General features: G+C 43.4%; 1 protein-coding gene across 5 annotated transcripts in view; it reads right to left on the bottom strand.

Annotated features, from left to right (window-relative positions):
* The window catches only part of IDO2 (indoleamine 2,3-dioxygenase 2), a 67,594-nt gene that overhangs the window by 4,563 nt on the left and 39,029 nt on the right, over nt 1-24,002 (bottom strand). For all 5 annotated transcript variants that reach the window (XM_012105992.4, XM_042241255.1, XM_042241257.1 and 2 more), the window contains 2 exons: nt 22,963-23,080; nt 5,658-5,709 (listed from right to left, as the gene is read on the bottom strand). In XM_012105992.4, the coding sequence (XP_011961382.3) occupies nt 5,658-5,709; nt 22,963-23,080 (170 nt within the window). The remainder of the gene's footprint in view (nt 1-5,657; nt 5,710-22,962; nt 23,081-24,002) is intronic.

Raw genomic sequence — 24,002 nt, 5'->3', positions numbered from 1 at the left:
ATTCCAGAAAGGTGTGATGACTCATCCGAGTTTGGGACACTGGTCCAATAAAACTTCTAAACAACATTTTATGGGGCAGAAATGTTGAAGACCGGACAGCTATTGTGTGATAAGTGGACCAAACATTGGCAGTATTGGTTCAGATTGTTCTCTGTGATCCTGTTGATGGTCTCCTTCGGTCACTCTGGGCTCCTTCCCTAGCCCCTTCCCTTCATGACCGCTTCTAAGTGCTGGACACTCTCAGGACTTAGTCCTTGCATCTCTCCCTACTCTCATTCTCACAACATCTCATCTCACCTCACGGATTTCAAAGCCACCATAATGGGACTATTGACAAATGTGCACCCAAGCCTTTTCCTTATATTCCAGATACAAGTGGTCAGCTGCCAACTAGACATCTCCATAGGAAGGGCTTCACCCCAAACTGACCTCTCCATCCCCCCTTCCTTTTGCCAGGTCGGCTCCTCCCATGTCTCTGCCCTCGGAGAAAAGCCAATGGTGGCTCCATTCTTTCCATGGGTCCAGCCATAAACCTAGAGTCCTGTCTGATGGACTTCTTTCTCTTCCATTCTATGTGCAATCCAAGAGCAGATCCTGTCAACCTTCCCTTCAATCCATATCGATTCAGAACTGACCATTTCTCAGTGTCTCTACTGCCCCCATCCAAGCCCAGGCCACCATGCTATCTTGCGGTTGGAGCTTCCTAAGTGCTTTCCTGGGTCCCTTCTATTCCCCTGCTCAGAAGATGAGTGAAGGCCTGAAACTTCAGACAGCTCACGTCACTTTTCTCAGAACTTGCCCGTGCTGTTCATCACACTCAGAAAGGAAACCAAGGCACCTCTATATGGTCTGGTCTCCCCATCACCTGTATTCCTCATTCTCCCCACCTTTCCTCCTTGAGAGCATTTCTGGGCTCAGGACAGCTCTTCCTTCAAAAGTCCTACCACACCTGGGTCACTGTGACCTTGCTCCTTTTGCACGGAGCAGGTACCTGAGTAGCTTACTCCTCACTTCCTTTGAGTGTCTTCTTAAACATCCTTTAGGTACATGGCATTCACAGACCACAATAAATAAAAACTTCACCCACCACTCATAACATTCCGTAATGCTCTTATTCTACTTTAAATTTGTCTATAGCTTTTATTGTTGTAACACATTGAGTACGATACTTGCCTTCCTTATATTTATTTATTCATTAATTCATATTAATAAAATAAAATACATTTATTTACTTATAATTATAGTAAATTATAATTCATGTATTTATTCATTAATTATTCATATATTAATAAACATGTGCTATGATTAACAGGTAAGCTCCACAGGAATGAACTGGTTGTTTGTTCTACTGCTTCATTCCCAGCACCTATTAATAGAACCATGCCTGGCATTGACATAGTCCTCACTAAGTATTCGATCAATGAAGGGATGAAAAATAGCATAATATAATTAAACACTAAATGTCTAGAATATGTATAATGTTAGTCACTCAGCTGTGTTTTTGACTCTTTGTGATCCCATGGACTATACAGCCCAGCCCACAAGACTCTTCTGTCCATGGATTTCTCTAGGCAAGAATATTGGAGTGAGTTGCCATTTCCTTCTCCAGGGGATCTTCCTGACACAGGGATCGAACCTGGGTCTCCTGCATTGCAGGCAGATTCTTTATTGTATGAACCATCAGAGAAGCCCTAGAATATGTAAATCCAAGTGTACTTCTTGAAAGGACCTGGCCAGTTTAACAGATTAAATAAAAGAAAAACAGTGTGAAAGTTAAAAATAAATAAAAAGAAGGCATCTATTTTCAAAACCCATATTCTCCATCTATGATGAGATTAATCTGAGGAAGAAAAACTGGATTCCTCTCAATAGCCCAAGAATTGCTCCCATGCCTTCTTAGGCCCAAATTGTTCTTGGTGAAGAAAAGGAATTATTTTCCTTTCAAGTCTCTATAGGCAAGTTTATTTTCAGCCTTTTTTGTAGCATATTTCTAGTAAACCTCAGAGAGGGGGATGGTTAAACAGGAACAAAGAAAGAAAGAAACGCAATGATATTTTTTTCCAAAGGGACTGATACTTTCCCTGAGAAATTTAACATGAATGGGAAATAAAGGCAACTGTTTCATTTACAGATGGACTCTCTCAAAACTTCTAAGTCAATTTTTTTAAAAGTCAACAGAAATAATAAATCAAGCAAGCGTAGGACAAACCAAGAACACAGGGACAGATTTAGATTTTTCAAGACAAGTCTACTAGGAACATTCAACAATCCAGACATTCTTGGCCACCAGCATTTTTAGGAATGGCTACTGGCCATTTGGTTTATTTAACTATCTGGGGAATAACTTTGAGGCTCAGAAACAGAAAGCGGGCATTTATGTAGATCAGAGATAAAGGGCATCACTGACCCGGAAACTTATTTTAATGAAAATGAAGTTACCCTCTGGTGTCCATTTAATCATGACACAGGAAGTCCCCTACTTAGGAACCCTGCAGTTACTAACTTTCAAAGATGCTGCAGCTTGCCCTCCATTTCCTATTTGCTGATGACCCTTCAGCTCTACCATCCCCTACTTCCTCTCTTCCCCCAGCCAGTAACTCTTTTTAACTGTTCACTGGATGCCAGCCCCTGGGTGCCAGCTGCGGTGCTGCACTACTGTACTTTTCAAGGTACTGTACTGTAAGGTCAATTTTTAAAAAAAAATTTTTGTGTGTGTTTGTTATGTATTATCCGTGTGAAAAGTATTATAAACCTATTTGGTACGATACCATATATTGGATGGTGTTAATTGGGAACCTAGGCAAACTTTGTTGGACTTAGGATTGGACTCTCAGAACAGACTCATTCATATGTAGGGGACTTACTGTAGAAGGAATTCTAAAAACTTTGCCCCAAGATTCCCATTCTAACTCCAAGAACTGTTCATGTTATAAGACAGCATGCCTGTGGATATGATATATGGCAAGCAAAAGGAACCCTGAGGGTGTAATTAAGGCCACTAACTAGTGACCTTAATATAGGCCGTTATCCTGGATTACCTAGAAGAGATTAATCACACAAGACCTTAAAAGCAGGGAGTTTTCTCTGGCTGGTGGCAGGAGACCTCTGAAAGGTCTGAACTATGAGAAGAGTCAAGAGTGCCGTTGCTGAATAGCAGGGGCCTTTTGCCACTTCCCAGGAGGCGCAGTGGTAAAAAATCTTCCTGTCCATACAGGAGATATAGGAGCTGAGGGTTCAATCCCTGGGTCAGGAAGATCCCCTGAAGAAGGAAATGCAATCCACTCCACTATTCTTGCCTGGAAAATTCAGTGGACAGAAGAGCCCAGCAGGCTATGCCCGTGGGGTTGCAAAGAGTGGGACAAAACTGAGTGACTGAGCAGACACAAAAACATACGTGTGTGACAAGCGACTCTGGAGGCTTCTAGAAGCTGAGAGCAGACTCTGCCAGTAAAGAAAGGGACCTCAGTTCCCAAACCACGAAGAGCTGATTCTGCTGAACACCTGAATGAGTTTGGAAGTGAATCTTCCCCAGATTCTCAGGATCAGGGCTCAAGCCCAGCAGACCCTCTGACTTCAGCTTTTTGAGGTCCCAAGCCTACCTGGCCTTGTGATCCATAGGAAGGTGAGATCATGAGTGAGGCTTGCTAAACTGTGCTATTTGTTAGGGAATGGTGGAGACCAACACAGACTCAAAGGGAAAGTGAAGCACGAAGAGATTTTCCAGAATTAGGTCTTCCTAAATCCCAGGCTATTTCAAACTTGTTTTTCCAATGGCCTTTTCTTCTCCCTTCTAATCCTACCAAAGCTTCTCTGCATGTTTTATTTAATATTTGTTGCTAGAATCTATTCCACAATCAGATCTTTGTCTTAACCTTTGTATGTGTGTGCTCAGTGGCTCTGTCATGTCCAACTCTTTGCAACTTCATAGAATTAACCCACCTGGCTACTCTGCTAATAGGATTTTCCAGGCAAGAATACTGGAGTGGGTTGCCATTTCCTCCTCCAGGGGATCTTCCCGATCCAGAGATCAAACCTGAGTCTCTTTCTACGTTGGCAGGTGACTTCTTAACCACGAGCACCACCTGGGAAGCCTCCCTGGTGATGGTACATGCTAAAGATGGAGAGCAAGAAGAGTCTTCAGCTGTTAACCAAAAGATTGGTGGTTTGAGCCCACCCAGGGACGACTTCCCCTGTGACCTCTTTAGGATGTAGTTTAAGGGTTTGCAGTGGCTCAGATGGTAAAGAATCTGCCTGCAATATGGGAGACCTGGGTTTGATCCCTGGGTTAGGATGATCCCCTGGAGAAGAAAATGGCAATCCACTCCAGTATTCTGGCCTGGAGAAACCCATGGACAGAGGAACCTCACTACAGTTCATGGAGTTGCAAAGAGTGGGACACAACTGAGCGGCTAACACTTTCACAGGATGGATAATCCTTTTGTGGGGGTTTCAGGAGTGAAGGGTACACAGGGAAAGTATAAATCCTGAGATACACTTTCAATTCCATTCCTTTGCTCTTCCCCTGTCCTTCTCTTTTCCCCATAATCCAGGCACCCGTTACTCTCAAGTTATTCTCTGGAAAACTTGCTTCCACTCTCTGTCCCTACAGTGAGGGGTCGACACCCAGGCTAGCCTTCCCTGAACTGTCTCACATCCACACACTCATGCAGTCTAGAGAAAATACTTAATATACATGGTGACTCCATGCACTAAAGCTACTGATGAATCAGCACATCTATTGATGTTGGTATTAGGTATGACTCTTGCTACATCCAGACACAGCTTAACATTCTACCAACAGTGCTTCAGGCACCTTCTAGTTATCAAGATGGTCTCTGCTGCTGCTGCTAAGTCGCTTCAGTTGTGTCCGACTCTGTGCGACCGCATAGACAGCAGCCCACCAGGCTCCCCTGTCTGTGGGATTCTCCAGTGCGTGAAAGTGAAGTCACTCAGTCATGTCTGACTCTTAGCAACCCCATGGACTGCAGCCTACCAGGCTCCTCCATCCATGGGATTTTCCAGGCAAAAGTACTGGAGTGGGGTGCTACTGCCTTCTCCAAGACGGTCTCTAGGTGATGACTATTCCACGTTTACCTCTTTTACCCACTGTTCCCACCTTTTACTCTTCATCCTTAAAATCTTCATTTCTCTCAGTTGATGTGAATAGGAAGCCATCTCATTAAAATATGTCAAATTATGACTAATATATTATAAATAAGAAATGTATCTAATCATGAAGAATACCAGGAATATGAAAAACTGTCATGGGGTAGCTATTCCAGGAATGTTAGAAGGAAGCTTTTCAGAGGGAGGGGAAGGGAAAAGGGATATAAATAGTTGAGCTTTGGGGTGGCACACTGAGCTCTTTCTCCCTCCTTCCTCCAGGTGGTTTTCTAAGAAAGGTGAATACAAATCGAATCTAAAGGGATGGCCTCAGGACAATTACTCTAAATAGTCACCCTTCAGTGTCGTTTGTCACGCAGATGGCACCCCATTCCCCATTGCTTTTATCCAAGAGTGAATCCCCGGGTGATTCCTTCGTTATGGAGAGTTACTTGGTGTCTTTCTTTCTCTGGGAAGTTTCTGCCTGTTTCTCCCCGTAAGTCTGGGAAAGGCTACAGACGTTTCAAGCCAGAGAAGACCTGAACTGTACTTACCCAGAGAGGAAGATCCGGATGACTGAATAAAATACGTCTGGATTTACGTAATCTAGAGGAGAAATCAAAATGTGAACTTTACTACAGGCAACAAAAGCAATAGGTTCCATGTGCTCGGGCTCCGAAGCCCTCCTGGGCGCCTCCCCTATCTGATCTGCAGAGAAATCTGGAAGCGGGAGCAATGTCCCCTTCTGTCGCCCCCTCGCTGCTGCTTCCAGGAACAGCTGCACAGCTGGCCTTTTCCACCTGTGCTTCTTCCCTGTTCTGAACAACAACCAAAAAGGGAGGTCAAGCCCATCTTTAAAATACTTAGTGTCATCTTTTTAAAGAGACATAATATTTGAGAGAACCTGGGAAGCGGAAAGGAGAAAAGCAGAGAGGATCTGCTCTCTGACCCCTCAGTGTCCGGGCAGAGTGTGGAGGGTGCTGCGCCCAGGCTCTGCCTCACCTGGCTGGGCACAGGCTCGCCGACCTATATTCACTGGCCTGTGCAGTTTGCTCTGAACCTAAGTCAGGGAGTGGGCTCACTGCTTTCACTAGTTTATTAACTGGTACACAAGGAAGCACGTCCTCACATTTGTACTGAGCTCCTTCGGGTTTCTTTTTTATCCACTGTATTTTTATGCGGACCATTTTTAAAGTCTGTGAGGATTGGTTGCAGTGTTGCTTCTGGTTTATGCTTTGGTGTTTTTCTTTTTTTGGCCAAGAGAGAGGTGAGATCTTAGCTCCCCAACCAGGGCACCCACATCCGCTGCCCTGGAAGGTAAAGTCTTAACCACTAGACCACCAGAAAAGTCCCTTTTATCCATCCTCTTTTGACCGTGATTCTCTCTTCCTCATGCTTGTGACCCTCTGGGATCTGACATGTTTCTTTCTCTGTTTCTGTTATCCAGATTCCTGTCTGTGTTTCTTTGTTTCTGAACAAAGAAAAAAAAAAAAAACACAGAAACTTTTTTTTTGATGAGACCCAAAGAATGACATCAGTTTGGGTCATCTGTATATCAGTGACATCTGTATATCATCAATTTACCTTTTCCACGGTCACACCTGGTCTCTGGTCCTCTATCTCCGTTTTCTCTGAAGCCCCCAGGGCCCAGGTAACTCAAGTCTTGCCTCAGCCTCAGGGCTTCCCAGGGCCTCTGAGGGCTGCCACAGCCTCCCTGCTCATCTGCACCAAGGTGCCATGCGCTGGACTTTTCGCTGGGCCCTGTTTCTGGGTCTTCTCCGTTTGGTGCTGTGTTCCCACAGATATGCTAAGTACTATGTACAACTTCTTGCTGAAACAATAATGACTGGAGGTAGTTTAATGTGTTACCCGTCTCATCATATTTAAGGAGGGAAAGTCAAATGAGTTTTCAACAACATGAGATAATTTGTTTTTCTTTTTCTGAGTATGCCCCGCAGCTTATAAAATCTTAGTTCCCAGACCAGGGATTGAAGCCAGAGTCATAGCCACTGGACCATTAGGTAATTCCCAAATGTGAGGTAATTTTAATATAAAAATTTTCAAGATAGAAATAATCCATTCATGATTAAAACAAACAAAAAAATTAGCTAATTTGGAATAGGCAGGAAATTACTCCTTAAACTGATAAAAGGAATCCACAGAAAGACTTCAGGATATATTACACTTAATAGTGAAATATTAAAAATGTCTTTTAAAATGTAAGACAAAACCAAGTATCAGCACTTCCATTCAACACTATGTTAGGTACCACCTCGCCTGAAGATTAAGAACAAAAATTAAAAGAAAGAAAAGTTATAAGGATGGTAAATGAAAAAAAAAAAAACAAAACAATGCTATTCTCAAATTATATGATTTCTATGTAGAAAACCCAGAGAGTCAACAGATCATTATTAGAATTAATGAGTGGTTATCAAAGTGCTAGATTCAAGCTTCATATAATATATCAATTTCATCCTAAACCAGGAACAAAGAGAGATCCAAAGATATGATAAGTTCAGTTCAGTTCAGTTGCTCAGTCATGTCCAACTCTTTGTGACCCCATGAACCACAGCACGCCAGGCCTCTCTGTCCATCACCAACTCCTGGAGTCCACCCAAGCCCATGTCCATTGAGTTGGTGATGCCAAGAAACCATCACATCCTCTGTTGTCCCCTTCTCCTCCTGCCCTCAATCTTTCCCAGCATCAGAGTCTTTTCAAATGAGTCAGCTCTTCACATCAAGTGGCCAAAGTATTGGAGTTTCAGCTTCAACATCAGTCGTTCCAATGAACACTCAGGCTGATCTCCTTTAGTATGGACTGGTTGGATCTCCTTGCAGTCCAAGGGACTCTCAAGAGTCTTCTCCAACACCACAGTTCAAAAGCATCAATTCTACAGCGCTCAGCTTTCTTCACAGTTCAACTGTCACATCCATACATGACCACTGGAAGAACCATAGCCTTGACTAGATGGACCTTTGTTGACAAAGTAATGTCTCTGCTTTTTAATATGCCGTCTAGGTTGGTCATAACTTTCCTTCCAAGAATTAAGTGTCTTTTAATTTCATGGCTGCAATCACCATCTGCAATCACCATCTATATTTTTTGGAGTCCCCCAAAATAAAGTCAACCACTGTTTCCCATCTATTTGCCATGAAGTAATGGGACCAGATGCCATGATCTTAGTTTTCTGAATGTTCAGTTTTAAGCCACCTTTTCACTCTCCTCTTTCACTTTCATCAAGAGGCTCTTTAATTTTTCTTCACTTTCTGCCATAAGGGTGGTGTCATCTGCATATCTGAGGTGATTGATATTTCTCCCAGCAATCTTGATTCCAGCTTGTGTTTCTTCCAGTCTAACGTTTCTCATGATGTACTCTGCATATAAGTTAAATAAGCAGGGTGGCAATATACAGCCTTGATGTACTCCTTTTCCTATTAGGAACCAGTCTGTTGTTCCGTGTCCAGTTATAACTGTTGCTTCCTGGCCTGCATACAGGTTTCTCAAGAGGCAGGTTAGGTGGTCTGGTATTCCCATCTCTTTCAGAATTTTCCACAGTTTATTGTGATCCACACAGTCAAAGGCTTTGGCATAGTCAATAAAGCAGAAATAGATGTTTTTCTGGAACTCTCTTGCTTTTTCCATGATCCAGCGGATGTTGGCAATTTGATCTCTGGTTCCTCTGCCTTTTCTAAATCCAGCTTGAACATCTGGACGTTCATGGTTCACATACTGTTGAAGTCTGGCTTGGAGAATTTTGAGCATTACTTTACTAGAGTGTGAGATGAGTGCAATTGTGCAGTAGTTTGATCATTCTTTGGCATTGCCTTTCTTTGGGATTGGAAAGAAAATTGACCTTTTCCAGTCCTGTGGCCACTGTTGAGTTTTCCAAATTTGCTGGCATATTGAGTGCAGCACTTTCACAGCATCATCTTTTAGGATTTGAAATAGCTCAACTGGAATTCCATCACCTCCACCAGCTTTGTTCGTAGTGATGCTTCCTAAGGCCCACTTGACTTCACATTTCAGGATGCCTGGCTCTAGGTAAGTGTGAGTGATCACACCGTCATGGTTATCTGGGTCATGAGGCTTTTTTTTGTACTGTTCTTTTGTATATTCTTGCCACCTCTTCTTAATATCTTCTGCTTCTGTTATGTCCATACCATTTCTGTCCTTTATTGAGCCTATCTTTCCATGAGATGTTCCCTTGGTATCTCTAACTTTCTTGAAGAGATCTCTAGTCTTTCCCATTCTGTCCTTTTCCTCTATTTCTTTGCATTGATCATCGAGGAAGGCTTTCTTATCTCTCCTTGCTATTTTTTGGAACTCTGCATTCAAATGGGTATATCTTTCCTTTTCTCCTTTTGCTTTTCACTTCTCTTCTTTTCACAGCTATTTGTAAGGCCTCCTCAGACAGCCACTTTGCTCTTTTGCATTTCTTTTTCTTGGGAATGGTCTTGATTCCTGTCTCCTGTACAATGTCATGAACCTCATTCCATAGTTCATCAGGCGGTCTGTCTATCAGATCTAGTCCCTTATATCTATTTGTCACTTCCACTGTATAGTCATAAGGGATTTGATCTAGGTCACACCTGAATGGTCTAGTGGTTTTCCCACTTTCTTCAATTTAAGTCTGAATTTGGCAATAAGGAGTTCATGATCTGAGCCACAGTCAGCTCCTGGTCTTGTTTTTGCTGACTTTATGGAGCTTCTCCATCTTTGGCTGCAAAGAATATAATCAATCTGATGTCAGTATTGACCATCTGGTGATGTCCATGTGTAGAGTCTTCTCTTGTGTTGTTGGAAGAGGGTGTTTGCTATGACCTGTGTGTTCTCTTGGCAGAACTCTATTAGCCTTTGTCCTGCTTCATTCTCTACTCCAAGGCCAAATTTGCCTGTTACTCCAGGTGTTTCCTGACTTCCTACTTTTGCATTCCAGTACCCTATAATGAAAAGGACATCTTTTTTGAGTGTTAGTTCTAGAAGGTCTTGTAGGTCTTCATAGAACTGTTCAACTTCAGTTTCTTCAGTGTTACTGGTCAGGGCATAGACTTGGATTACCATGATATTGAATGGTTTGCCTTGAAAATGAATAGAGATCATTCTGTCATTTTTGAGATTGCATCCAAGTACTGCATTTCAGACTCTTGTTGACCATGATGGCTACTCCATTTCTTCTAAAGGATTCCTGCCCACAGTAGTAGATATAATGGACTATATTATGCCAAATTCAAAGATAATATTCATTAGATACAAAAACACAGAGTAATTATGAATAAGGTAGAAGATATCTAAATCTCTTATATCTTGAAAGAAATCTGAAGCAAGCTGTCTAATAAAATTTTCCTTCAAGTAGCATGAGAGAAAGAAAAGCTAGCTGTACTTCAATTCATCTAGAAGAATAAATGTATCTAAAGAAGAGTTCTCTGAGTAAATTTTAGGCCCTGGACAATAGAGGAATACCCAACAATATAAAGATATGAATGGGGAGCACATTAATGTGGGGGTCCCCAACCCCTGGGCCACAGGTGCAGGTGGGTGGCCTGTTAGGAACTGGGCTCCATAGTAGGAGGTAAGTGGCAGATGACCCAGTGAAGCTTCACCTGTATTTATGGCCACTCCGCATTGCTAGCATCTCCCTGGCCTGTGTAAAAATTGTCTTCCATGAACCAGTTCCTGATGCCAAAATGGTTGGGACTGCTGACATCATGTGTTCAGTCTCCATCTCTCCACTTGCCCTGATCAGAAGGACCAGAGAGAACATCAAAATCATGTAATTTTTCTCCAAATTATAGAATATAGATTTACTGCAATTTGAGCAAAGTCCTTAACAGATTTTTTTTTTTAATTGGGATCTGACAAGCTGATTCTATGTTTATATGAAAGGCAAAGGGTCAAAGATAAGACAAGCATCCCTGGAGAAGAAGAGCAAAGGTGTGTGCGTGTGGGGGGGTGGGGGGGGCAGTTCTTTCCCTGAAAATGAGAAATACTGTGAAGCTACAGTTCTCTTACGACAGATGGTTTTGGTATAGGAAAACACAAAGAAACAATGAAACAGAATAGGGAGCCTGGAAAGAGATCCAATTGTTTAAGAAAATCTGGTGTAAGACGATGCTAATATTGAAGATTCGTGATGATTCACAGAAGGGAAATTGAATGTATATCCTAGGTCATACTCTATAGAGATAATCATTAAACGTGTATTAAGGGCTGAGGGTGAAAGATAAAAAATTTCAGAATAAAACATAGAAAAATATATTTATGACCTCTGATTATGAAATTATATCTTACCTAAGACTTCCTAAAAATAGACTGTTGTAAAAGAAAGGGCCAATACTCTGGCTATGTTTAAATTAAGAACTTCTGCTTTCAAAAGGCAGAATAAGAAAATCCAAAACATTTGCAACATGTAGCTAACAAAAATCACCCTCCAGAATGTACCAAAAAGCTGACTAAAGGCAATGAGTAAAAGATAAAAAGACATTTCCAAAACTAAGGAAAGCCATGCACTTCACAAAACAGGAACATGCGTGGTGAACACACACGAGCACAGCCCTCCACCCCCCCCCCCGTCCCTTCACCCCAGATACACAGCGAGTTAACTCATTATAAATCAGGGAAATGCAAGTGATGCCATGCTTATGGCCGAATAAGAGTTTTCTTCTCTCTTCCCCACAAAGAATGTTGATTTAGACAGTCACCCATGGATAAGATGGGCTTCCCAGGTGGCTCGGTGGGTGAAGGATCCCACTGCAATGCAGGAGACCCAGGTTTGATCCCTGGGTAAGGAAGATTCCCTGGAGAAGAAAATTGCAACCCACTCCAGTATTCTTGCCTGGAGAATCCCACGGACAGAGGAGCCTAGTGGGCTACAGTCCACGGGGTCAAAAAAGTCAGACATGACTGAAGCAACTGAGCACACACAGTACCATGGACAAAACAGCCTTTGCACAAGCCCAGGAGTCCTTGGAGGTTCTAGAGCACCAGAGGAGCCAAAATGCTAAGATTGGATGCTTGAAGAGGATAAGGAGAATATTTCACTTTACCCACATCATCCCTTTCCAAGAGTAGCTCAGCTCAGCACCAAGAGAGACCTTCTTGGCAACACTCCTGAGGGTGGCAAGTGTGGGCCCAGGTAGTGAGCAGGTGGAGTGGGACTCTGTGGCGTTGGGAGAGAGCAAACGCACTCCACCATTTAGCTAAGGGGCTTCCCAGGTGATGTTAGTGGTAAAAAATCCACCTGTCAATGCAGGAGATGATCCCATGGACAGAGGAGCCTGGCAGGCTACAGTCCATGGGACTGCAGAGTGTCAGACACAACTGAGCAACTGAAGGGACATACACACACAAAGGGAACCTAAAGAAGAATATCAGCTCCAAGCCTGGCTTTGGGAGATCGAAAGAAGGCAGGCACAATGCTAAAGGAATTCTGCCACAAGAGGGAGCAAGAAGACTGGAGCAGGTGTATTCATCGTTAATGTGGAAAAGCCTTAGAATCCCTACCAAGGCTGATGGACAGTATTTCTCTCTACACCAGATAGAGACCATCTATTCACACGGGACTGGTGAGGGATGAAAGCCATGTAAATAGTCTTACTTCTGGATCATATGTGTGTATGCTTACACGAAGAAGGGCAGTTCCTGAAAGCCAGTGACATTATCCTACAGGGAGCACAGACGACCCAAGGACACAGCTGAGTTAAGCCTCCCCCATGACCTTCCCTATGTCTTCCTAGAAAAGCAGAGAAATGACCCCTGGACTGCAGCTTCTGCCCGATGGCCAAGCTCAGGTGTGTTTAGTAAGTGGGGGTGATATCTTTCAAAGCTTCCCTTGCTGTCCTTCTGAAAAACACAAACCATTTGGGTTGAGTATCTTGTTCTTTTGCATTTAAGTGAATCTGAAGAGAAATACAATGTCTGTTCTTGATTAGTTCATGCTCATTGTGTGAAAATTTTATCATATTTTTGTTTTGCTTGGAAAACCAAAGGGAACTTGCTATTTCAATGTTTCAGAGGCAAAGGATTTAGGTTTTATACTGAGAAGGGGCCTTTAAACAAAACAAAATACAGCAAATCCTTGCTTTGGGTCAGTACTAAAACTACAGAACCAGAATCACTGCAGCATTTTCACATGACATTATTAATGCTCATGATGGTCCCACACAGGTCAGTAGGGGGCTTCCCAGGTGGCACTGGTGGTAAAGAACTCGCCTGTCAATGCAAGAGACGTGGGTTCAATCCCAGGGTCAGGAAGATCCCCTGGAGGAGGACATGATAATTCACTCCAGTATTCTTGCTTGGAGAATCCCATGGACAGAGGAGCCTGGTGGGCTACAGTCCACCGGGTTGCAGAGAGTCAGACAGGCCTGAAACAACTTAGAAAAGAAAGCACCTGTTACAGACATCTAAAGCAAAGCACTGCAGATGCGTAACTGAACTATCCATCCGAACTGTATCTTTTTGTGTGTGTGCAATTCCCACAGGGATCGAACTCACATCTCCTGCATTGGCAGGTGGAATCTTTACCACTGAACCACCTGGGAAGCCTGATGGACACATGTAGTTTTAAATTTCCTACTAGAGATATTTCGAAAGGTTAAAAAAAAAAAAGGAAAAAATTAATACCAATGCCATGTTTTAGTTAATATTATCATTTCAAATGTGTCCAACAAAAAATTATTAATGAGGTTTCTAAAAATAATTATTTGAGATTCTGTGTACATTCTTATAGACTTAAAATTTATTTTATACTTAGAGTGTATTCTAATTTGGATGCTGAATTTTCAACAATTAAGTGAAAGTGAATCTTTCTAACATTAAAGCTGTATCTAACAGAAAAGTATTTTATACTGATTCAGTTTTTTTTTTTTAATTTCAATTTCAATTAATTAAAATTAAATGCAGCTAAAAATTTAACACCGGCCATATAGCAAGTGTTCAGTGGCCACAGGCGGCTACAGGCTGCCATACTGGACTGTACTCGGAGAGAAGCTGAAGAGTTTTCAGAACGAAAGTGACACAATCTGATTTGCACTCCTAAACATAGATGCAGGCTTCTGTACAGAGTGTGGATTAGACTAGGAAAAAGGCAGTTGAGAGACAGGATGCAGAAGGCTACTGCAGGAGTCCTGGCAAGCAACGATGGCAGCCAGGTGCAGAGAGAGTGACGGCAGAAACACAAGGGAAGAAGCGATGCAAACAGTCCTCCTGAAGGAGACTTCCCTTTGTGGTAACAGAAGGCTGTTTTACTTGGACTTATCCTTCCACTGAAAACAAACAAACAGAAAAAGCTGGATAAATATGAAAGGATCCGAAAGACAATTGAAGAGCCAAAAAGACAGCAAGGAGCCACTAAGCCAAAATGCAAAGAAAGTAGAAACTCAAGGATGCAGAAAACCGGAATGGAGAGACATTTTTCCGTGAAAGCATTTGTCAATTCAGGTTCACCAGGGCTCTGGTTTAGTGGCTATGATAGGAGCCCAGGTTCCAGCCTTGGTGAGGAATTTTACTCCACACTCTTCTCATCTTATCCAGGGAGTCCCAGATGCTATACCCTCAACTTCTGTATGAGTCAGGCCCTCAATTCACCCCTGCTTGCCACAGGAGAAAGCATTAGAGCTAACTTTGGCACCAAGCAAAACAGGACTTAGAAAAATGAAAAATCTGTTCCTGAGAAGTTGGGACCATTGCTTTTGCCCATTTTTAGCCCAGGTTCAACTGTCAGATTGACACATGGGTCTTTACTTGCTCAAGTTTATTTAAGATGATGATCCAGAATTGTAGTGTTCCCAAGAGTCAGAAAGAACCAAATACAAATATTTCTCTATCCTAGTCCAGAGCCTGCCTACAAATGATATTTCAAGAACAGTGAACATTATAAAGTGGAAAAACAAAGCAAAACAGGTCAAGCACAGAAAAAAAGAGACATGACAACCACCGTGAGAAATCAGAAATGAAACAGAAATAAGTGCCAAATATTAAAACTGTCACACTTATCACACCTACTGATTATAAAGAACCACACTTACCCACATTTAAGCAAGCTTGAAAACATTTATAGGAAACAGAAAATTACAAAAAGAAAAGAGTTGAAAACAATAACAGCTTCTGGAAATGAAAAATCAGGTAACCTACTCAGGGTGTGTCTTTACTAGTAGGTCAGAAGCAGTTTGAAGAATAAAGGATTTAATTAGATCGGTAGAAGTGAAGTCGCTCAGTCGTGTCCGACTCTTTGCGACCCCATGGACTGTAACCTACCAGGCTCCTCTGTCCATGGGATTTTCCAGGCAATAGCTCTGGAGTGGATTGCCATTTCCTTCTCTAGCGGATCTTCCCGACCCGGGGATCGAACCCAGGTCTCCCGCATTGTAGACAGACGCTTTACCGTCTGAGCCACCAGGGAAGTCCAAGTAATCCAAAGTGCAGCCCAGAGAAAGAAAGAGAGGGAAAACAGCAGCAAGATTTTAGGAAAATGGAAGGCAAAGAGAAATGGTCTAACACCCAGAATTAAAGTTCTGGTAGGAAGTAGATGTAGAGAGTAGAGTTGTGGACACAGGGAGGGAGGGAGTGGGACAATTGAGAAAGCAGCATCAACAGAGATACACTATTCGCTGTAAGATGGCTGACAGGAAGTTACTGTGTAGCACCGGGCTTACTATGGAAGCCCAGTCTGGTGCTCTGTAATGACCTGAAGAGGTGCGATGGGTGGTGGGGGAGGTTAAGGAGGGAGGGAGGGGATGTATGTGTTAATATAATTGTAGCTGATTTGCATTGTTGTGGGGCAGAAACTGGAGAAGGAAATGGCAACCCACTCCAGTATTCTTGCCTGGAGAATCCCATGGACAGAGGAGCTTGGTAGGCTACAGTCCACGGGTCACAAAGAGCTGGACATGACTGAGCGACAATACAACATTGTAAAAATTCTTTAGATATATTTAAAGAAAGGAAAAAATTCCAGTAGGAGCAGAAAGGGAGTGAGGTGGGCAGTTTGTGAGGGTTTCATGGCTGAGGATTTTCTAGGGTAATGAATCATAACAAGTAAAGAAGCATAACATTGTCAAGGGGTAATAGTCTGAACAACACAGAAAATAGGCAGGCAAAAGAAGACAAGTAGACAGGGAGAAGTGCTTCCCTGGTGGCTCAGTAGAAAAGAATCTGCCTGGCAAGCAGAAGACACGGGTTCGATCCCTGGGTCAGGAAGATCCCCTGAGGAGGAAATAGCAACCCGCTCCAGTACTCTTGCCTGGAGAAGTCCATGGACAGAGGAGCCTGGCGGGCTGCAGTCTATGGGGTCGCAAAAACAGTTGGATGTGACTGAGTGGCTCAACGACAAGACAGGGAAGAAGACAGGAGACAGACTTCTCAGAAGCAACAATGGAAACAAGTACTGATCTACTCAGAACCTAAGAATATAGTCACTAGCAAAAATGAAAGATATAAATAAACATAAAAATAATAAAATATAAATAAATAAAAGGAAAAATAAGGCATTTTTTAAGATGAGTTTCCCAGCAACAGAGACTCTCACTAGAGGAAATCCTACAGGCAAAAAAATAAATGTATACATAAGAGTGAGGAGCAAGAGTTATATATATACAGTCCAGTGTTTAAGGCTCTGCACTTCCAGTGCAGAGGCCTTGGGTTCAGTCCCTGGTTGGGAAACCGAGATTCCACATACAGGGCAACCAAAAAATTTTTTTTTAAATTTAAAATATATGCGTGTATGTATATATATATAAGCAAGTCTGAGTGAGCCTTCACCGTATAAAACAGTAATGATCACTGTAGATTTTTAGGTGTCTTCGATGTATGATGTGCAATGCATGTTTCTGCTTACAGCCCTAAAAAATCTTCTGTGAAGATTTGTAAAACTGTTCAATACCCTGTGTATATGTGTGTGTGCTTGCCTTCAGATGTGCTGCACTCACGGGATGAAATTAGATTTAAGGGAATAGATGATGGCTCAGATAATTTGGGTTTATTCAGATTACTGCGTGTCACTAGTCCATAAGCGAAAACACCTTTAGAAATGTGAACTTGGTCCCTTGGTCATATAATTGTATGCTATTTGAAGAGAATATTGACAGTGTTCATTCTCTTCCAACTGGATTTAGACAAAGTAAGTTCCCAAGCTGATGACCTAGAGGACTAGGATGGGTGGGGAGAGGGACGCTCAAGAGAGAGAGGCTCTACATACGTGGCTGCTGTTGGGGCTTCCCAGGTGGCGCTGCTGCTAAGTTGCTTCAGTCGTGTCCGACTCTGTGCGACCCCATAGACAGCAGACCACCAGGCTCCCCTATCCCTGGGATTCTCCAGGCAAGAACACTGGAGTGGGTTGCCATTTCCTTCTCCAATGCATGAAAGTGAAAAGTGAAAGTGAAGTCGCTCAGTCGTGTCCGACTCTTAGTGACCCCATGGACTGCAGCCCACCAGGCTCCTCTGTCCATAGGATTCTCCAGGCAAGAGTACTGGAGTGGGGTGCCATTGCCATCTCCTCCCAGGTGGCACTAGTGGTAAGTGAAAGAACATGTGATGTCAGTGATAGTGAAAGTCGCTCAGTGTCCGACTCTTTGTGACCCCATGCACTATACAGTCCATGGAATTCTCTAGGCCAGAATACAAGAGTGGGTAGCCGTTCACTTTTCCAGGGGATCTTCCCAAGCCAGGGATCGAACCCAGATCTCCTGCATTGCAGATGAATTCTTTACTAACTGATCTATCAGGGAAGCCCAAGTGATAAAGATCCCACCTGCTAATGCAGGAGACATGAGAGACACTGGTTCAGTCCCTGGGTTGGGAAGATCCCCTGGAGGAGGGCATGGCGACTCACTCCAGTATTTTGCCTGGAGAATCCCATGGACAGTGGAACCTGGTGGGCTACAGTCCATAGGGTTGCAGAGAGTCAGATACGACTGAAGCAGCTTAGCATGCATACACACCGTTGTTTAGTCGCTAAGTCGTGCCTGACTCTTTTGCAACCCCATGGACTATAGCTGTGGGATTTTCCAGGCAAGAATACTGGAGTGGCCTACCATTTCCTCCTCCAGGGAATCTTTCTGACCCAGGGTTTGAACCCACATCTCCTGCCTTGCAGGTGGATTCTCTATGGCTAAGCCACCGGGGAAGCCCATATCTATATATAAATAATTATGAGTGATTGGTGGTGTTGTACAGCAGAAACCAACATAACACTCTCTAAAGCAATTATCCTCTAATTTAAAAATTAAGTAAATTTTTAAAGTATAAAAATTTAAAAAATAAGTTCAGAAGTTAAGAAGGAAAATGTCTTAGACAAAACTAAGTGAAGTAATCAGAAGTAATCAGTAATGTGAAGGGCATTCACACTTACCAAACTGTCAGAAGCAAACATTTTGACCCCTCATTACTAATAAAAGAACAATCCCTACAGCTACTAAGATGTCGACTAAAAAAAAAAAAAAAAAAAAATGTACAACTAGAGAGTTGTGAGTTAAGTTTTATTTAGGTCAAAATGAGGACTGAAGCCAGGGGGGCAGTACCTCAGATACCTGAGGAATGCTCCAAAGCGGCAGTGGGGGAAAGTCAATATATAAGGTTTCAGTGAAGGGGGAGTTCAATGCCATGAAGCACCCATTTTACAAAAGGCTTTTGTTAGTCATGAGGATCTGATGTCATCATGAAGGGATTTAGTGCTTCTCTAGATATGAGGAGATACAAGGATTTAGATCATAAAATTTGTTCCTAAAAACACCTAACTATCTAAAGACCTGTCCCACCAGATTCCCTGGAGCACAGAGTGCCTCGCTTCACCCTGAACTCCCTTTGGGGTTGTTGAAGGTCAGCAGCTGTAGCAGCATGGGGTTCAATGTCTGTAGAGGCAGATGGCAAATGCCTTTGTTGTTCACTCTTTGGCAATGCTCTTGGTAAGTGCCAATTTGTAGCTGACAAAGAGTAAGCCAGAAATGGCGTTACATCAGAAGAAAATACAAGGCAATAGTTTCCATGGCTTTCCAGAGAGAATAATTATCCCTCAGCTTTTCTGAGAAAATAAACTCAGAGAACAAGGGCCATTAATAACCACACAGGCTTGAAATCCAGGCTTACTCATATTTTGGATGCCTGGAAATCAGAGCACAGTTTAGCCTTTGAATGGAGCCCAAAACTCTGACATGGTTGATTTGCTTGTTTACCACCAAAACAAGAGTGCTGAACCCAGGTCCCAGGTGCGCAGTGTGAAGGTCCACATGTGTGACGTGGTAATGGACTTCTGTTTTGGAGGGAGTCAGGCTATGGAAAAAGGATTGTCTGGGTTTGATTTCCAGTCAGCAGTGAGAACTGGGTAAAACTGTGAAGTGGAAATCCTGTGTGAGCTGGACAAAGGTCACTGCAGGGTGGTTCTCATTTGTCAACTGCAGCCCGAGAGCAAGAGGCTCTACCTTGGGCCTGCCTCCTCCCTTGCCTTGGGCACTCCTTCAGGCATGACTCCAGACCAGAAAATTCCTGGAAAGGAGGACTTTGTGGGGAAAAGGAAGAAACAGTTCATGCTAAAGCTGAACTCAGAAAGAAGGAATCGTGGAAAGCTCCATCTGGAGGAGGAAAGCAGTGAAGCTGAGCTCTATTTATCAGGCAGACGAAATTCAGCTACCAAAGAAATTCAACCAATGGCTAAAACATTTCATGTGACTCCTTACACCTTGAACTTTCTATTATCTCTCATTTTTATAATGTCACCTTTCTGGTTACCATGGTTAAGTAACTGCCGGGGTCCAGCCCCGGTGGATCTAGGGAATTCGAAGGGTGGACGGTGTTGGCGTGAGAAAAACTTATTTACTGATTGATATAAGAAATATAAGATTAGATTAGGAAGAAATAGTGTAGTAGGAGAACTAAGTGGAGGGAGAGGGCTGAATAGCTTGGGTTACGCGGAAGACCAATAAAATTCCAGACAAGGAATTTGCACCATCTACATTGGGCCACCTGCGCTCGCTTGAATATCTAAGGGTGCCTCGCCTTAGGCTCCCTTTCGTGCAAGTCTTAACAGCCAGGGCAAGTAAGTAGACCTGGCGAGCCTCTGAGCCCCAGATGGAAATTCAGCCTGAAATTAAAGTAAAGAGCAGAGGGAGGGAAAAGGAGAGAGAGAGAGAGAGAGAGAGAGAGAGACACGGGGGGAGCAAGATTCCCAAGAAACCAGGCCGAGAAACTAGTCCGAGAAACTGGTCCAATCCTTTATTGTTCAGAAGGCCTTTTATACTTTTGATAACACATGGAGATCAATGGGTAACACAAAATTATGTAGCGTTTGAAGCCCAGACACTTTCTGTATATCTTTTTGTATACAAAAGGTCTCAGGTGATTTACATTATCTTCTGGCCAGGAGGCTTGTTAACACTTTTTGGCTCTCTTCCTTAATGAATGTTAATTTCGTTTCCCCTGAAGTGTTTTTCTTTAATCTGCATCTCCTTAAAGCGTTAAAGTTATATCTCTATAGAACAAAGGTGCAGTGGGTTATAACAAAGAAGGTACTTAACTCAAAGATCTAATGTTGCTAATACCAGGTCTACTACTTGTTTTTCTATATACCAACTATATCTAAAAATAAAGGATATGAAAATTTGGCAGCAAGTATTGGCTCAACAAATGAAACCTTTAATCAGTCCTATTCTAAGGATTTTGACTCCTCGGAAGCCCCTACATTCCTAGGAAGTTTTAAGCTTCCTGTGCCTCTTGCGGTCAGGAGGCCTCAAACAATCACATGCGCAGCTGTGCGAGTCCTGCAGGCAGGCTAGAAAGCCATCAGAGGGGCTTTTGGATCGAAACACTCTTTCAAATGCAGAAGACTAAAGCCCTGAATTGACTTTTTCCAGAGAATGTCAGAAAAGTGGAAAAGCAGAGCACAAAAACTGGCAGAATTTTGTTGGGGTACATGCTTAGGAATTTCCAGAGGGGCCCCTGAAGTCTGAGCACGCCTTGCGTATGTCAGCTTCCTTCCTCATGACCTTGTCATGGGCAGGATTCCTCACACTGGCTTCTGGCAAAGTAACAAACTACTCAGACTCAGTGGCATAGTATAACCATTGTATTGTGAGCACAGCCTTGCAGGGCAGGAATCAGGGCCAGACTCAGCAGAGATGGCTATCTGATTCCCAGTGCTTGGGTCCTCAGCTGAGGAGACGGAACTGAAGGTGCCTGGGCAGTGGGAACTTAAGACTCTCCCAGGGGCTTATTCACCCCTGTGCCAAGTGCCAAATGGGGCACCTACCCTTGGCCTCTCTGCATGGTCTGACATCCTCTCTGATGCCCTGGTGACCCCAGTGGACTTTTCTCGTCATGACTCAGTGCACACCTTGGCAGCTGGATCACGTTTTCTCACCCTGCCTGGGAAGTCATGCTGTGTCACTTCTGCTGAGTTCTACTGGTCACAGGCATGTCACAAGCCCACGTACATCACACAGGCTTCACCCTTTGATGAAAGGAGAATTCAGGCCACATGGTTAAGGAGCGTAGAGAGTGGAAGGTGCTGTCGGGGTTACTTTTGAAAGTTGCAGGTGGAGACCATGTCTCTCACTGGAGTGCCTAGTAGTCACTTTTTATAATAGACACCTGTATAAGATGTCTGTGTGGGCAAATTTGCCTTGGGGTGACACAAAAGAAATCATCCCATCACCTTCTCAGGCCATCAGACCTCCTGTAGAGTAGGAGGAAGAAAGCTAAAGGTTGGCCCAGGCTGTAGAAGTGACTTTGAGAATGAGAACTAGGGAAATGTTAGAGAGCCAGACAGGGCTAAGGCTACCTTGCTGGGACATACCCATGACAGGGTGGAGAGCCTCCTATGACCTTCCGAACCACTCACTTCTGCTCATTCGTATGATCTGGACACCTGCAACGTTTCTCTAGTGGTCCTCACATCCTGAGTAACACACTCAGGGCACCTTGGCAAAACTAAAATCCATCTCACTGAGCTGGGAGAGCTGGTTTGGCAAGAGACCTACTGATGTGATTGGGAGGGCTTTAAAATTAAAATGGCAAAACCAATACAATATTGTAAAGTAAAAAAATAATAACAAATAAATAAAATTTCTTTTTTCTACTTAAAAAAATGAAATTAAAAATCAGGGAAATGGGGAGATGTGACTCTGACATGTAAAAAGAGACCTTTGAATAGAAAGAGTATGTAATCAGATGAATTACGCAGAGTCTGCGAGGACAATCTATCCTTTTAATGAATGGATAAAACTGAGCTCCATCCAGTTTCCAGCTCCCTCCCTCCTGCTCCATTTCCTATAAACACTCTCTTTTACTAGAATCTATTTTGTTTTGCAGAAGTAACAGGTGCTCAGCTGCTTTTCCTTTATTAAAAAATATCACATCCTCTTCCATTTCAATTTTGGAGTTTCTCCTGAGAGAGAAAGTTGAATAGCTGCCCAGAAATTGCCAAGTGATGTGATCACCAGAATAATATTTAACCAGTTGGTGAACGGTATGACCTTCAAGTGGCCACTCCTAGGATAAACTATCCCTTCGCTGGCCAAAGAAAAGGAGAACTGAAGAAGCCAAGATCAGTCATGTTCTCTGGGACCAGGGTCATTGCTGGATAAAGCAGGCATAAGTCATATGTGTGCCCCTCCCCTCTTCCCAAGCTTCACGTGAGACCTCAACACACAGAAACGTGAGTGCCGAAAATAGGATTTCACCCTAATTGCAAGCAAATGAAAAGGAGGGCAAAAGCATGAAAATATCCCTGCCAACCGAGAGGTCATTTTCCAATAGTCTGAACAGCAGTTACCTTAAAACCAGGCTAACACAGCAGCACCATCCCTGGATGCTGCCCAGCCTTCAGGCCCTTTTCCCCACCAGGAGAGCCCTCAGGCATCAGAAACATGTACCGTGCATTTGTCCCAGAGCTCCGGTGATGTCCTGGATGGAGACCCTCAGTCGCTGCAGGGCTTGAAGCAAGGAATCTGGGCTGGGCTGCAAGATGGCATTCACAGCCTGAACCAGGGCCTGGAGACAAGATTCAGTCCCTCAGTGCATGAACATTCACTTACAGTCCACTGAGGTGGGGAGTCCAGGAAGAGCAGCCCTCTGCCTGCTGGACCATGGGGCAGGGCTCCCCTGGGTGTGCTCCTCACTGGATTGGCCATGAAATCCTCCTGACAGGACAGTCTCTCTGGTCACCAGCTGGATGGACCTGGTTAGGTCTTTCTGGATCTTTCCTCTGGTTGCTCCTTCTTGTCCCTCTCAGGGGCCTCCCTCCCTCATTTCTCTCCTTCCTTCTTCTGGAGCTATCACACATGAGCATCCTTCCTACTTCTGTGCCTTGAATTGGGACACCTTCACTCCTCAACTCTGTCTTACAGAAAATCAGAATCTGTGGACCCCTCATCTCCAGAGCCCCTTTCATTAGCAGCCTCCACTTTGTCTGAACCCCTTACCAGTATTTTATTTTGTTTCCATAATAAATACACAGAATAAACACATGGATGAGGAGTAAAGTGACCCCACAATTTCACAGTGAAGGAGGGAGCGGTAATAATGGTAGCTCAATCTGGTCACCCCACTCTAGACATGGAAGGCACCCAAAATATGCTTATCAGGGAAGGTGGTGAAGGACAGAAATCTAACTCCAACATCTCTAGGCAAGACATGGATGCTCTGTGGACACCTGACCTTCCTGGGACCTGCCTGAACCTTAAAGGGATTCAAGTTTAGAACCCCAATGGGCTAGGTGACCTCAAGGATGATACATTTTTAGTTTAGCTAGTTTTTTTTTTAAATTTTTTTTAACGTTTCCTTTTATATTGAAGGTATAGCTAATTAACAATGTTGTGATAGTTTCAGGTGGACAGTGAATGGATTCAACCACACATACACACGTATTTAGTTCCCTGTGCTATGCAGTGGGTCTTCGTTGGTTCTCAAGGAT

The sequence above is a fragment of the Ovis aries genome, chromosome 26, assembly GCF_016772045.2.
Source record: "Ovis aries strain OAR_USU_Benz2616 breed Rambouillet chromosome 26, ARS-UI_Ramb_v3.0, whole genome shotgun sequence".
NCBI lineage: Eukaryota > Metazoa > Chordata > Mammalia > Artiodactyla > Bovidae > Ovis > Ovis aries.
The sequence above is the reverse complement of the archived record's forward strand: the minus strand, read 5'-3'. Positions and strand labels throughout refer to the sequence as shown.